The sequence below is a fragment of the Hypanus sabinus genome, chromosome 19 (assembly GCF_030144855.1).
Source record: "Hypanus sabinus isolate sHypSab1 chromosome 19, sHypSab1.hap1, whole genome shotgun sequence".
Classification (NCBI taxonomy): Eukaryota; Metazoa; Chordata; class Chondrichthyes; order Myliobatiformes; family Dasyatidae; genus Hypanus; species Hypanus sabinus.
The window spans coordinates 73,760,084-73,775,568 of record NC_082724.1 but is presented as its reverse complement, the minus strand read 5'-3'; the positions used below and the strand labels follow the sequence as shown (position 1 = coordinate 73,775,568).

Genomic DNA, 15,485 nt, shown 5'->3' with positions numbered 1-15,485 from the left:
GGAGCACTGAGTGTTCATAGTCTTCCACTGCTGTAGCACATCCACCTCAAGATTCTATCCCGTGTGCATTCTGTATAGCACTGTTGCAATGCATGGCCATTTGATTTACTGTTGCCTTCCTATCAGCTTGAACCGGTCTGGCATTTTCCTCTGACCTCTCTAATTAACAAGGCATTCTTACCCACACAAACTGACACCCATTGTATGTTTTTTGTTTATCGCACTATTCTCTGTAAACTCTGGAGACTGTTGTCCCTGAAAATCCCAAGAGATCAGCAGTTTCTGAGATACTCAAAAAACCTATATGGCACCAACAATCATTTCATGGTCAAAGTCACTTGGATTACATTTCGTCCCCTTTCAAATGTTTGGGCAGAACAACAACTGATCCTCTTGACCATGTATGCATGCATTTCCCACACCCCAGACCTCCCGTTTCTACCTCTTACCCAAGATCCACAAACCCACTTTTCCAGGTAGGCCCATTGTTTCCTGCCCTATTGAACTTATATCTGCATACCCTGACTGTTTTATCACCCCATTTCAGTCCCTTCCTACCTACGTACGTGACACTTAACATGCTCTGGATCTTTTCAATGATTTCAAGTTCCCTGGCCCCCATTTTCTTATTTTCACTATGCATGTGCAGTCTTTGTACACCTCCATCCCCCACCAGGAAGGCCTCAAAGCTCTCTGTTTCTTTCTGGACACCAGACCCAACCACCACCACTCTCCTCCATTTAGCGAACGTCGTCATTCTTACGAACTTTCCCTTTGGCTCTTCCCATTTCCTCCAAACAAAAAGTGTAGCCATGGGCTCATATGGGTCCCAGCTATGCCTTCCTTTTCGTTGGCTATGTGGAACAGTCTAGGTTCCGAGCCTACATTGATATCACTCCCCAACTTTTCCTACATCTATGATTGCATTGGTCTGCTTCCTGCACCCATGCAGAGCTTGTCGACTTCATCAACTTCGCCTCCAACTTCCACTGTACCCTCACATTTACCTGGTCCATTTCCGACACCTCCCTCCCCTTTCTTGATGTCACTGTCTCTATCTCTGTAGACAGTTTATGCCTATTATAAACCCACGGACTCTCAGATCTACCTGGACTATGCCTCTTCCCATCTGTTACTTGTAAAAATTCCATCCCCTTTGCTCTATTTCTCTGTTGCATCTGCTTTCAGGATGAGGCTTTTCATTCCAGAATAAAGAAGTCATCCTTTTTCCAAGAAAGGGTATTCCCTTCTGCCATAGTCAACACTGCCCTCAACCATGTCTTCCATTTCACACACGTCTGCTCTCACCCCATCCTCCCGCCACCGTACCAGGGATAGGGTTCCTCTTGCCCTCACCTACCACCCCACCAGTCTCTGCATCCAGCACATAATTCCCCAGAACTTCCACCATCTCCAATGGGATCCCAGCACCAAGCTCATCTTTCCCTACCATCTCTCAGTGGCCACCCATTTTAATTCCATTTCCTATTCCCATTCCAGTATGTCAATCCACTGTTCTGATGAGGTCACACTCAGGTTGGAAGAACAACACCTTATATTCCGTCTAGCTAGCCTCCAACCTGGTGGCATGAACATCGATTGCTCAAACTTCTGGTAATGCCTCCCTTCTCCTTCACTATTCCATATCCCCTTTTCCCTCTCTCACCTTATCTCCTTGCCTGTCCATTGCCTCCTTCTGGTGCTCCTCCCCTTTTTCTTTCTTCCATGGGATTCTGCCTTCTCCTATTCTTCCTTCTGCAGCCCTGTATCTCTTTCACCAATCAACTTTCACCATGAATATACCTGGTACCCAACCTCCACATTTCTCCTTATGCTCTCAGTGAAGGATTTCAATCCTGAATGATAATTAATTTGAGAATGTTCCAGTTCTTTAGTTCACTCCTCCCCCTCCCAGTTTCACCTATCACCTTGGATTTCTGTCTCACTTCCCTGACTTTTTAACTCTACTCATCTTTTTCTCTCCATCCTGCCGAAGGGTCTCGGCCTGAAATGTCGACAGTACTTTTTTCCATAGATGGGGCCTGGCCTGCTGAGTTCCTCCAGCATTTTGAGTGTGTTGCTTTGATTTCCAGCATCTGCAGATTTTCTCGTTTGTGATTGACTCCGGAGTAATGCTGTTTCATTTGGCTATATTCACGTACGGTCTTGAATTCAAATTTGAACTTGAACTTTATGCCTATTATGAACCCACGGACGCTTTGTCCTCTGGACTTTGTCGACCTCTACATATAAATGTCAGGACTGTCCAATCATGGGTTTGATTTTTGGACTTCAACCCCAGGACCTGTCGATCAAGAATTTGACCTCAGGACACATATCTATCTTTGTGACCCTCGTGACCTGAATGAGGGGAGTCACCAGCCCTTGTGACTCCCACCTGTACAGATGTCCGATCTTTAACTCAATGACTTGGGGATCCAGTACAATGTTTTCCAGTTTTTCACATCCTAATCACCCCCAGTTCTCCCACTGCTTACTTACAGTAGAAGTTATTTGTAGTTTTTTAGACATTTTTGCAATGGAACACTACTATTATTGCATTATCTTTCACTGATAGGTACAACTTTCACAAACAGTGGGTCATGAAGAGCAGATCCTGGCATTGTGAGCATAGGTCAGAATATCTGTATTATGTTCGTATTGGTCTGTTCCCTAAATGTTTCAATAATCATCACCAATAAATGATCATTGTGCATGTTTTGTCCCAAACAAAATAGGAATGCCTTCTATAGAAAAAAAAATGGACAGCAATCATGGGTAGTGATGTGCTCTAAGATTTAATAAGATTTAAAGTTAACCACAGTGTATTGCACATTGCCAAAGACATGGATTCTGAAGGAACTTAAGGAGGGTTTGGAATTGTGAGCAATGCATTTTAGGAACATTTTACTCTCTTGTTACTTCATTGCAAAGACCATTGACGTTGAATGCTCTGCATTACAATATATCTGGATGGTGAGCCTGACATCAGTACTGGGAAAGTTATTGTAAGATATTCTAAGGGATTGGATGTAGGAGTATTTGGATAGATGGGACTGATTAGGGATCGTCAGCACGGCTTGGTAGGTTGTGACTAACCAATCTTGTAGAGTTATTTGAAGAAGTTACCAGGAAAGTCGATGAAGGCAATGCAGTGGATGCTGCCTACATAGGCATTTCACAAGGTACCGCATGGGTGGTTGGTTCAGTCATTGGCATTTAAGATGAGGTAGTAAATTGGATTAGCCATTGGCGTTGTGGAGAAGGCAGAGAGTGGTAGTAGATGGTTGCCTCTCGGACCGGATGCCTGTGAGTAGTGGAATGCTGAAGGGATCATTGCTGGGTCTGTTGTTGTTTGTCATCTATATCAACAATCTGGCTGATAAAGCAGTTAACTGGATCAACACATTTGCAGGATCTGGACCAGATGGCAAATGGGGCTGAAAAATAGCTGATGGGAGTTTAATGCAGACAACTACGAGGTGTTGCACATCGGTATGACCAACCAGAGTTGGTCTTACATGGTGAGCAGTGGGGCACCTAGGTGTACAGTAGAACAAAGAGATCTGGGGATGCAAACCCATAATTCCTTGAAAGTGGCATCACAGGTGGATAGGCTCATAAAGAAAGCTTTTGGAACATTGGACTTCATAAATCAAAGTACTGAGTACAGGAGAATGGATGTTATGTTGAAGTTGTATAAGACAATGGTGAAGCCTAATTTGAAGTATTGTGTGCAGTCTTGGTCACCTACCTATAGGAAAAATGTAAATAAGGTTGAAAAAGTACAGAGAAAATTTACAAGGATGTTGCTGGGACTGGTGGACCTGACTGATAAGATTAAATAGGTTAGGACTTTATTCCTTGGAACATAGAAGACTGAGGGGAGATTAATTGACAAAGGTATATAAAATCGTGAGGGGTATAGATAGGGTAATTGCAAGCAGGCATTATTCCAGTGAGGTTTGGAGGGACAACAACTGGAGATCATGGGTTAATGGTGAAAGGTGAAACATATAAGAAGAACATGAGGGGAAACTTCTTCACTTAGAGGATCCTGAGAGTGTGGAATGAGCTGTCAGTGCAGGTGGTGCACTTGAATCAATTTCAATGTTTAAGAGAAGTTTGGATTGGTACATGGCCAGTAGGAGTATTGATGGCTGTGGTCCGGATACAGGTCAATGGGACTAGGTGGGCCTAAGGGCCTGTTTCTGTGTTATATTTTTCTTCTTTTTTTTGTAATTTATTTTTTATTGACATTCATCATCAAACATTTCCATAAGATGTATTTCAGACATTGTACATACATATCATATAGTCATATATGACACAAATCTTCACATATTTACCTGAGCTATACACTTATAGAAGAGAGGAAAGAAAGAACAAGCAAAAGGAGAAAACTATGTACAAGTAGGGAGTGATCTTTTTTTTTAACAACATATTCATTGATTTGTGAGAATAAAATCAGGCCTATGAGGTGTTATGTAGTTAAACTATTTTTCCCAGTATGAATCAAATTGTTCCAGCTTATGATTAACAGATGCTGTTATCTTCTCCATTTTGTAAATGTCCATTGTAATTTCCATCCATGCATTTAAGGTTGGGCTCTTCTGTGATAACCATTTCCTAGTAAGAGTCTTTTTACCAGCCACCAGCAGTATATTCATTAAAGATTTATTAAATTTCTTCAGCTATTCTTGAGGTATATACCCAAAATATATGGTCTTGCTTTCTAAGGGTATTTCACATTTAAAGATATCTTGTAGGACATTGTGTATCCCACTCCAGTAGTTTTTGATAATGGGGCATTCCCAGAAAATATGATAATTTTTCATTTCTCTTTCATTTTTCATACAATTTCTCCAGCAAACAGGGAGGTTACTATCATAATGGGATTTCTGAGAGGGTGTAATAAAATATCTTATCAAGTTTTTCCATCCGAACTCCCTCCATTTCTGTGAACTGGTACACTTCCAAAGATACCTCCATATTATTGTCCATTCTTCCTCATTTATAATTCTCCCTCCCTCCTTCTCCCATTTTGTTTTAATGTATGAAGTTGAATGTGTTTTAAATTTGACAGTATCATACTTTTCTATGGATATTTTAAAGATATGAAATGCTGTGCAAATACATGCTCTAAATCAGTAAGCAAGTATTGATCAGTACAAACCCTTACACATTTGAAACAAAAATGCAATTCAATTGCAAAGTAAATTTTCACCATTTGCTGGAAAATGGCATCCAATTTTGGGAAACATTACAAAACTTACAAGCTTCTGAGATACAGCATCTTTTTTAATTCCCTCTGAAGAACACATACAATACTGGGAGTGTGAGGGCAAATACAGCACATGTCAGCACCGTGCTATACACAGTGTTGGTTCTGATTTGATATTCCAGCCTTTTTTCAGTCTCTGCTAAACCAACAATCACATCCTCTGTTGCTAGAGTCTGCCAATCTTGTGTCAATTCTGAAGGCACTGTTTGCCATGGCTTGGTCTGTGCAACAACTTTTACTGTCTTGATGTCAGAAGCCACTTGGCCAAGTGACATTTGCAGATTTTTTAACTTTTGCTCCAGCCCCTCTAATGCTGTATTGGTACGCTTCAATGAAGTTGCTTGTTCTTTCAGAGAGATCATGAAAGGATCCAGTTTCAAAACAGATTCTGATTTTCCGGTGTTAGTGGTGGCCTTCCCTGCTTGCTGCACTGCACCGTTTTGGCCAACCAATTCCTTCAAATTGGTCACAAGTGCATTCAGCTCCTTATTTTGGATTTGGTGCATGGACGCCTGTTCTTTAAGAGCTTCCTGCAAGTTCATCGGCCCTTTCTGTGCCTCAAGAAGTAATGCCTTCAGCTCTTGAAGCCGAACTCTATTGATATAAGTTGACCCCAGGACTCCAATTATGGCTCCCAACACAGACCCCACCAGAGACCAGTTTTTTGTTCTCTCTGCTCTGGCCCGCTCTTTCTCGTGGCTTTCCCTCACTGCTGCTGAGAAGAGAGCAAATGTCTCACGTTCAGCTTCTTCTGCATTTTCATAGGCTGTTCGATGTCTTCTTTCATCCTGATTACAGGATAGAAAACAAAATTAAATGCAATATTAAACTTTATTTTCTTGACCTTTGCTTATTAAAAAAAAAGAGAGCGCTAAGGACGGACACATTGAGCATAGCAGATGGGGACGGGCAGCTGCAAAGACAAATTCAAGAGTGTTTAATGTAATTTCCAGTGCACAGGTATAAAGAAACATGAAATAATTGTTACTCCAAATCTGATGCAACAAAAAACATAACAAAAGAACACAATAATTAAAAAAAAATACAGTTCTGTGCAAAAGTTTTAAGCACACTATTTATAGATATATATATAGATAGATAGATAGCCAGGGTGAGGGGAGAGCTGTGGGAGGTGTGTGGGACAGGTGGCAGAGAAGGAGTGCCAGGGACAGGGGGGATGGCAGAGGTTTAGACACACACAGCCCTGAGACACCAGGCAAGGTCATCTGATTACAAACAATTGATTTATTGATCATCACAGAATGTCTCTCTGGTGCTTTCTGCTCTGACCTCTCTCCATCCCCCTTTTCCCAGACATGGTTCTTCTCCCCCTGCTCTCTTCCCACTCTCAATCCATAATAGAGACCCATATCAGAATCAAGTTTATCCTCAATTACGTATGTCATGAAATTTTTGCTGTCTTTTTGAGGCAGCAGTGCAGTACAATACATAAAATTACTGCAGTACTGTGCAAAAGCTTTAGGCACCCTAGCTATATATATCTAAGATTTTTTTCACAGTACCGTATAAATATGTAAGATAGTTTATGTACATATGTTGATTATATGTACATTACGTGACTCTAGGCAAAGGAGTGTCTGTACATGAGGTGACTGACAGAAACTGACAAAGTAGTGGTGGTTGGCGGTGTGGAGGAGTGGGTTAGTGGGTGGAGATGTTGATCAGCCTTACTGCTTGGGGGAAAGATACTGTTTTTGAGTCTGGTGATCCTGGTGCGGATGCTACGTAGCCTCCTCCCTGATGGGAATGGACAAGCAGTCCATGAGCAGTGTTGATGGGATTCTTCATGATGCTGCTGGCTCTTCTTTGGTCATGGTATACATGACCTTGATGGTGGGTAGGCTGGTGCCGGTGATGTGTTGGGCGGTTTTGACTACCCATTGTGGTGCCTTCTGGTCTGTTGCAGTGCAGTTTCAGCACTGTTAGGATGCTCTCTGCTGTGCACCTGTAGTATGACATGAGTATAGATGTGCATTGTCCAACTCTCTTCAGCCTCCTGAGAAAGCAGAGGCACTGGCGAGCTCTCCTGATTGTTTAGAATGAACGGGTCCAAGACAGGTTGTGCAAGATGTGCAGTCTCAGGAGTTTGAAACTTCTTGTAATTTCCACTGCTATCCTGCCCATGTAAAAAGGACGTAGGTGGTGCCAGTTCCAAAGTTGATAACCATCTCTTTTGTCTTCTTGATATTGAGGAAGAGGTTATTTGCCTCTTGCGTGCAAACTCATAGCAAATTGTAGATGGCACCACAGTTATTATGATTGTTCTTTACAGCAGTATATTTTGTTAGCTGTAGCAACACCAACTACAGACTTTTCCTCAGGATTTACCCTCAAAGCCTTCCACATGAGTGGGTATAGTTGCATGGCAGCGGAGGGTTGAGATCAGAGTTTTCCTTCTCCTAGATGAGCTGCCAACTACGGCTGACGAGCCCCATCTACCTGACTCGTTTTAAGGCACTAGTGAACTACCTTTGCCCTTTCTCCTGTCAGTAGAGGCTGTTCTGCTGGGCTTAGTGGCTAAACGTCATGTAAAATCCAGAAGCTGCATTTGGTTGTCAGAGACCATTTGAGATGCACGCCATTGGGAGCATTTAATAGATAGTGGGAGGTGATCCCCACTAATCCCTTCCTTTACCCCACCTCCCCCCAACCCAGCTATAGCAACCTTAAGAACCCAATTGTTATTAACCCTCAAATATCAATGTATAATTACAGAGCAAAGCAAATTAGCAAATAAAAAATCCTCACTTGAAGCAGTTTATGTTCTTGAGTGGCCAGCTCTAGATAGTGACTGTCCTCCCGTGAGACTCTGTCTAATTTATCCCGAACCTCCTTCAATTTCAGTTGCTGAGCTTCAAGGGTTTCCTGGCTTTGTCGAACAACACCACGGGCAACCATGAATGCTTTCTCTGCCTAAGAGGAACAATGCATTTGTCAGTCACTCATTATCATTTCAGTTTTTATCGCAGGCTTCCGGTTCTTTATATATAGCCCAACACATTTAACAACAGCTAGTAGGTATAACAACTTACATCAGAATCAGGTTAAATATCACTGCCACGTCATGAACTTAATTGTTTTGTGCAATACTAATAACAAAAATCAAAAATTACAAGAAGTATATAAAATAAAATAAATAAGTAGTGTAAAAAGAGAGGAAGTACGGAGGTAGTGTTCATGGGTTCAACGTTCATTCAGAAATCTGATGACAGAGGGGAAAGAAGCTGTTCCTGAAACACTGAGTGTGTGTCTTCAGGCTCCTGTACCTCCTCCCTGATAGCAGTAATGAGAAGAGGCACCCCCAGGGTGACGGGGGTCCTTAATGATGGATGGCCTTTTGAAGGTCTCATAGATGCTGGTGCCTATGATGGAGCTGACTGAGTTCACAACTTCCTGCAGCTTTTTCTGATCCTGTGCAGTGGCCCCTCCATACCAGACGGTGATGCAACCAGTTAGAATGCTCTCCACGGTACATCTGTACATTTATATGCGCTTTCAACTTCATGTAACATCTCAGTTTTATCAAACAAACTTTAATACCACTCAACTGCAGGTCGTCTGAGAAAAGGTTATGACAAGCTTGGGCAAAAATGTTACCCAATAATAAAGAACTACTTTATGGGTGGTGTTCTACCTTCAATATCTTTGATTTCACTGTTGTCAGATCAATTATGGTGTCAATAGTAAAACGTGAAGTTAAAAAATATAAGTAGTATCTGAAATGCAAACATTAACTTCTTTAAAGACGCTTTCTGATCCAATGAGTATACTTAGCAGTACATTTTCTTTTGAACAGAAAAACAAATTATAGCAAACAGATCAGTCAGTGCTCAGGTGTGGCTGTTGATCTGTAGCCACTGGGCTTCTGGACAGGCTCCACACTCTCCGGAGTCATACACTCACTTCTGGGGACTCTGAAGTTTATGTTCCTTGTGCTTTTGTTTACTTCTTTCAATTACAATTTGATCGAGACATTTCAGCGTTGCACTGAACTAACTCTGCAATTAATGTTATTTCTTCACTTTTTATTGTTTGCACAACCTATATATTTTTTTAAACATTGGATGTTTGATGGCCTTGCTATGTGGGGTCTTTTCGTTTAACAGGTTCTATTCTGTTTCTTTCTTTGCGGCTGCCTGCAAGAAGATGAATCTCAAGATTGTATACTGTATACATACCTTGAACCTGATCTTCTTATGTCTGCATATGCATGCACAAGACCTCTGACATTTCTTCTCCCCAGCCACCACCCCAAACCAGTCACTGGAACCTTTTCAACTTAATATGCAGCAAACTGAGATGAACAAGCTTATGAATCAAATGGTGGTCACGTCCTCTATAGTTCTATCAGAATTGTTCTAAACAAGTTTTTCTTATACTCCATACTACGCCAATTTCAAGTACCCTTGATTTACCACTTCATTGCATTTTCACTACTGTAAGAAAGATTATTTATTTAGAGATACAGCAACCCCAATTTAACCTTAACCTAATCACAGGGCAATTTACCAATTAACTATTGTCTTTGGAAGACCCAGAGAAAACCCATGTATTCCACAGAGACTCCTTACAGTGAATGTCGTGCTAACCACTATATTACCATGACACCCAAAATGAAAGCAAGACTCAGACAACATGCAGGCATGGCTGCTAAGTGGCATACAGCATTTGTGCTCAAGTCAGGCAACTTCCATCTCCAAAATAATCTAACCACATTGTCTTCCGTGTAGGGGACATCACTATTGACATTGTGTTCAACTGGAACAGTGACTTGGTTACTGTGAATGTAGCGGCAGGTTGGATAGCCTGCAACGAGTGACACAAAGCTAATCCATCATTTACAAGTCACTCACCAGAAGTGTGTTGGAACACATATTGATTGCCTGGCCTGAACAGATACCAGTCACAAATCAGTTTTCTGGGCGACTTGCTTGGCATCTTCATTTGTTTGGTTCGCTTACTTGTGTTTAAAGGTCTTAATGGTCTGGGACCGGAGAACATCATTGAAACATTTTTGTTTTATAACGTTGCTCAATCTTTCAGGTCTTCCTTCGATTGTCTCTTAAATTTAAACAATCTACACTTAAAGATAATTGGCAGGTCAGGATTTTTGAACTACAGTGCTAAACTATGGAGCCTAAAACTATAAGGGATGTAGACTTAGTAGACATTTTTAAATTCCAGCTCAAAACCCATTTTTTTGACCTTGCTTTTAGCTTTCATCTGTTTGTCTCTTATTTTCATGTTTATTTTTATTATATGTTCATACTTTTATCCCATTGTAAAACACCTTGAACTACATCAGCAGTCTGAAAAGTACTCTATAAATAAAGCTTTATTATCCAACATGGCAATACTGCAAATGCTGCCCTCAATCATATCTCTTCCATTCCGCGCGTGTCTGCCCGCACCCCATCCTCCCGCCACCCCATCTGGGATAGGGTTCCTCTTGTCCTCACCTACCACCCCACCAGCCTCCACGCCCAGCAGATAATTCTCCAGAAATTCCTCCATCTCCAACAGGATCCCACCACCAGGCACCTCTTTCCCTCCCCCACCCTTTTTGCTTTACACAGGGATCCATTTGTCCCTTCTCATTGATCTCCCTCCCAGTATTAATCCATGCAGGCAGAACAAATGCTACATCTACCCCTACACTTTCTCCCTCACTAACACTCAGGACCCCAAACGGCCACCTGAAGATACTTGGAATTCCTTTCCAAGTCAAACCGCACCCTAATTCAAAATATACCATGATTGTCACTGTGTCAAAATTCTGGAAACCCGACTGAACAAAATATCAGAGCACCTTAACTGGAAGGACTGCAAGCATCTAAAATGGTGTCTCACCCCTCCACATTCTCAACAGTAAGAAGGGATGGACTATAACTGCTGGCCCTGCCAGTGACAATCACAACCTGTATTTGAATAAAAATTAATTTACTGTGTCAAACATTATTCAATAGCAGTCTGCAGTTCAGACATCATAAGTGGCACATTATTTCTATAATTGCTTTACCTCTGTGACATTCAGCTGTGCCTCTTGAACTTCTTTCAGTCCAACAAACTCCTCATAGTTTTCCCACAGGGTGTTAGCTGTGGTTCGGATGTGGTGTATTGTCTTTTTGCTTAAATTCTTTCCCAGTTCTACCAATTTCATAGGTGTAGCATCTTTATTTTCACTTAGAGCCTTGGTAACTGTTTTCTGCGAGGCTTGGGAACAGTAAAGGCGGACTTGGAGACTATTGCTTCTTGCAATTTGGAAGCAATAAACGCGGGAGCACATCATACCAAATTGCCCCTTCTTCATCACTGTTGAGTGCTTCAAAAACAATGCTCATTCAGTCAAAACTAAATAGCCTGCGAATGCATTGACAAAGATTGTTTAGAGCATTCATAACAACAATTTGAATTTTAAATAGACTTTTACTTTTTTAAATTTAGATTCAGATTAATTTCTCACATCTACATGGAAGCATTCAGGAAATGCATTGTTTGTGTTACCAACCAGTACATGCAAGGACGTGCTGGGAACAACCCCCAAGTGTTGCCACACATCCAGCATCATCTTAACATGCTCAGAATTCTTGGCAGGAAACACACAGAACACAACAACAGCAGAAGAAAAAGAACACACACAAAATGCCGGAGGAACTCAACAAGTCAGGCAGCATCTACGGAGAAGAGTAAACAGTTGACGGTTCAAGTAGAGACCCCTTTTTCAGGATTGAAAAGGAAGGGGGAAGATTCCAGAATAGAAGTGTAGGGGAGAGGAAGGAGGCAAGCTAGAACGTGATAGATGAAGCCAAGTGGACGGGACAAGTAAAGGGCTGGAGAGGAGAAATCTGATAGGAGAGGACAGTGGACCATAGTTGTGAGAGAAAGAGGAGGGGACCCAAGTGGAGGTGATAGGCAAGGGAGAAGAGGTATGAGGCCACAGTAGGGAACAGAAGAGGGGAGGGCAAGGGGATTTTTTTTACTGGAAGGAGAAATCAATATTTACGACAAGGTTGGAGGGTACCCAGACAGAACTTAGTGTAGCTCCTCCACCCTGAAGGCAGCCTCACAAGAGACCACGGACCAACATATCAGAATGGGAATCAGAATTAAAATCCCTGGCCATCAAAAAGCCCCAACTGTGGCTGAGGTACTCCACACAGCGGTCTCCTAATTTACGATGTATCTCACTAATGTAGAGGAGGCACATTGGGGGCACCAGTCACTAAAGATGACCCCAGCAGATTCCCAGGTGATGTGTTGCCTCACCTGGAAGGACTGTCTGCAGCTCTGAATGGAGGTGAATGGGCAGGTGTTGCACTTTAGCTGCTTGCAAGGATAAGTTGGAGAATAGTTGGGCAGGATGAATCACGAAGGGAGTGATCCCCACAGAAAGCAGCGGGAAGGGTGGGAGGTAAAGATGTGTTTAGATGTCAAGATCCCTTTTGGAGATGGCAGAAGTTGTGCAGGATGATGTGTTGGATGCAGAGGCTCATGGGGTGGTAGGTAAGGACAAGAGGAACTCTATTATTGTTATTGTGGTAGCAGGAAGATAGGGTGAGTATGGATGTTAGGGGAATGGAGGAGATAAAGGTGAGGGCAGCATCAATGGTGGAGGAAGGAAAACCCTATACTTTGAAGAGAGGATATCTCAAATATCTTGGAAAGGGAAGCCTCATCCTGGGAACAGATGTGGCAGAGAGGAAGGAACTGAGAAAAGGGAATAGCACTTTTACAGGAGGCAGGATAGGAAGAGATATAGTCAAAATAATTGTGGGAATCAGTAGGTTTATAAAAGATGTTGGTTGACAGTTTGTCTACAGAGATGGAGATAGAGAGATTGAGAAAGTGGAGGGTGGTGTCAGAAATGGACCTAGGACACTTAAGGACAGGGTGGAAGTTAAAGGCAAAATTGATGAAATTGATGAGCTCATCATGGATGCAAGAAGCAGCAGCAATGTAGTTGTCAATGTGGCGGAGGAAGAGCTAGGGAGCATTACCGGAGAAGGCTTGGAATATAAGACTGTTCTGCATAGCCAATGAAATGGCAAGGAAAGCTGTGGCCTACGAGGGTACCCATGGCTACCTCATGAGCCTGCGGAAAATGAGAGGAGCTGAAGGAGAAATTGTTGAGGGTGAGGACAAGTTCTGCCAGACAGAGGAGGGTGGTGGTGGAGGGGAACAGGTTGGTTCTTTTGATGAGAAAGCAGTGGAGAGCTATAAGGCCTTCTTGATGGGTATAAAAGTGTATGGGGACTGGACATCCATAGTGAAAATGAGTTGGTCAGGGCCAGGGAATTGAAAGTTATTGAGGAAATCGAGAGCATGAGAAGTGTCACAGATGTAAGTGGGAAGGGACTGAACCAAGGGAGAAAGAATGGAGTTGTTTGTGCATCTTGGGAAAGAGATAGAAGCAAGCAGCTCAGAGTAAGGAAACTATAGGCTTGGTAGCAGTGGATGGGAATTGATAATGTCAGTGATGTTGTCGAAGAGTTTTCTGATAGTCGGAGTGTGGTCCTCTTCAAGAGGTAGGTAAGAGGAGCTGCCTGAGAGTTGCCACTTGGCCTCAGTCAGTCCACCACAGTGTAAGAGCACCTCCTTTGTCTGTGGATTTGATGGTAAGATAGGGATTGCTGCAGAGAGAGTGAAGGGCAGTGTGTTCAGAGGGGAAAGGTTTGAGGAGGAGTGAGAAGTGCTGAAATTGAACAGATTGGTGACTCGTCATTGAGATGAAAAGATCCTACTGGCATGAATACTGATGTATCCTTCTGATAAAAATAATTTTTATCCCCCTCCCCTCTTCTCCTATTTCCCACTCTGGCCTCTTACCTCTCCTCACCTGCCTATCACACTCCCCCCACCACTCTCCAGTGCCCTTCATTCTTTCCTTTCTCCCATGATCTACTTTCCTCTCCTTTTAGATTCCTTTTTGTCCAGTCCTTTACCTTTCTTACTGACCTGGCTTCACCTATCACCTTCCAGCTATCTTCCTTCCCCTCCCTCCACCTTTTTCCTGGTATCTTCCCACTTCCTTCCAATCCTGAAGAGGGGTCTTAGCCTGAAATGTGGACTGTTTGTTTATTTCCATCGATGCTGCCTGTTTTGCTGAGTTCCTCCAACATTTTGTGTGTGTTGCTTTGGAGGTTCAGCATCTGTTTATGAACTGCAGAAAAAGCCCCTTTCCACACCTACAGTCCTCCAACTCCAAGACAGGCTTAGGGCCACCAATTATTGACTATTTCTGACTGTCACTGAATATAACCAGTCATTTTGTACATTAAGAGTCAGCCATACTGCTCTGGGTTTGTAGTCACTGAGGCCTGACCCAGGAAGAGAAACATATTTCCTTCCTTAAAAGGACTTCACTGAACTATAATTGTTAATTATTACTGATAGTAACTTACTTCAGATTTAAGACACCAGAACCTAAAGTTCTCAGTTGTGTGGGTAGTATCCGATTATGTCTTAAGATCTTTGTCCAACCTTTTGGATTACTGGTAATAAATGCTGGCATTGCCTCATCTCATAAATAGTCCAGTAATCTAATTACTATACCACCATGCATCTCATCTTTCCTACTAACCATATGAGAAAGCTAGGATTTTATTTACATATTACTTCAATCATCAATACTTTAAAAAAAGAGCAAGTACAATCACTGATCATAAATCACACACTCAGTAACAGCTGTAGTCTACGTTATGTGCTGTTATAACAAGAGTTTCAGTCTTTCATTATCACCACCTCTCCCTACCTCCATTCACATCTGAAGACCATTTGCACTGTATTCACACACATTTACAGTGGTAGCAATAACTGCAATGCACTCCCTCTATACCCACTCACAGCTTGAGCCATCTTTCCTCTGTTGAATGCTTACTGTTCTCGAATCTACTACTCCAGAGGGTATTCTGTAGGTAGCTTTGTGCAGAGTCTAACACACTCAACTCTCCCCTCCGTCGGCAGTGCGACCTCTGGACCCGCCCATTCCCTCTGACCTTTCACCTTGCTGCTGTAGGCGCCGGCTTCGGCTCCCCGGCAACCGGATTAAGCCACCGTGCTGCAACTAAAGCACAGATCTATATCCTCTCTTTTGCAAATTTTTAGGACAGGCTAACTTTTCTCACGTTACCTCCCGCGTTCTGGTTACATGTATTACAAGGGGCACAAACCTTTGGGCTAA

The 15,485-nt window shown here is 42.5% G+C and overlaps 1 protein-coding gene across 9 annotated transcripts; it reads right to left on the bottom strand.

Moving 5' to 3' along the window:
* Nucleotides 1-2,785: 2,785 nt before the first annotated feature.
* On the bottom strand, nucleotides 2,786-15,286 carry ccdc51 (coiled-coil domain containing 51). 9 transcript variants are annotated; one of them, XM_059944739.1, is made up of 4 exons: nucleotides 15,149-15,279; nucleotides 11,325-11,627; nucleotides 8,054-8,218; nucleotides 2,787-6,072 (listed from the first exon to the last, which is right to left on the bottom strand). In XM_059944739.1, exons 1-4 carry the CDS (start codon nucleotides 15,158-15,160, stop codon nucleotides 5,302-5,304), a joined length of 1,251 nt encoding a protein of 416 aa, XP_059800722.1. In that variant the 5' UTR covers nucleotides 15,161-15,279; the 3' UTR covers nucleotides 2,787-5,301. The 9 variants fall into 9 exon arrangements, with proteins under 9 accessions (XP_059800730.1, XP_059800731.1, XP_059800722.1 ...); XM_059944740.1 differs by lacking the exon at nucleotides 15,149-15,279 and adding an exon at nucleotides 15,057-15,077; XM_059944746.1 differs by lacking the exon at nucleotides 15,149-15,279 and adding an exon at nucleotides 14,707-14,714.
* Between the last annotated feature and the right edge of the window lie 199 nt (nucleotides 15,287-15,485).

Bases quoted from the DNA above. Each gene is read 5' to 3' on its own strand.
- ccdc51 (XM_059944739.1), bottom strand. The intron at 8,219-11,324 runs GTAAAGCAATTA...TGTTCCTCTTAG, and splicing joins CACAGCTGAATGTCACAGAG to GCAGAGAAAGCATTCATGGT. The intron at 6,073-8,053 runs GTGAGGATTTTT...TCCTGTAATCAG, and splicing joins AAGAACATAAACTGCTTCAA to GATGAAAGAAGACATCGAAC.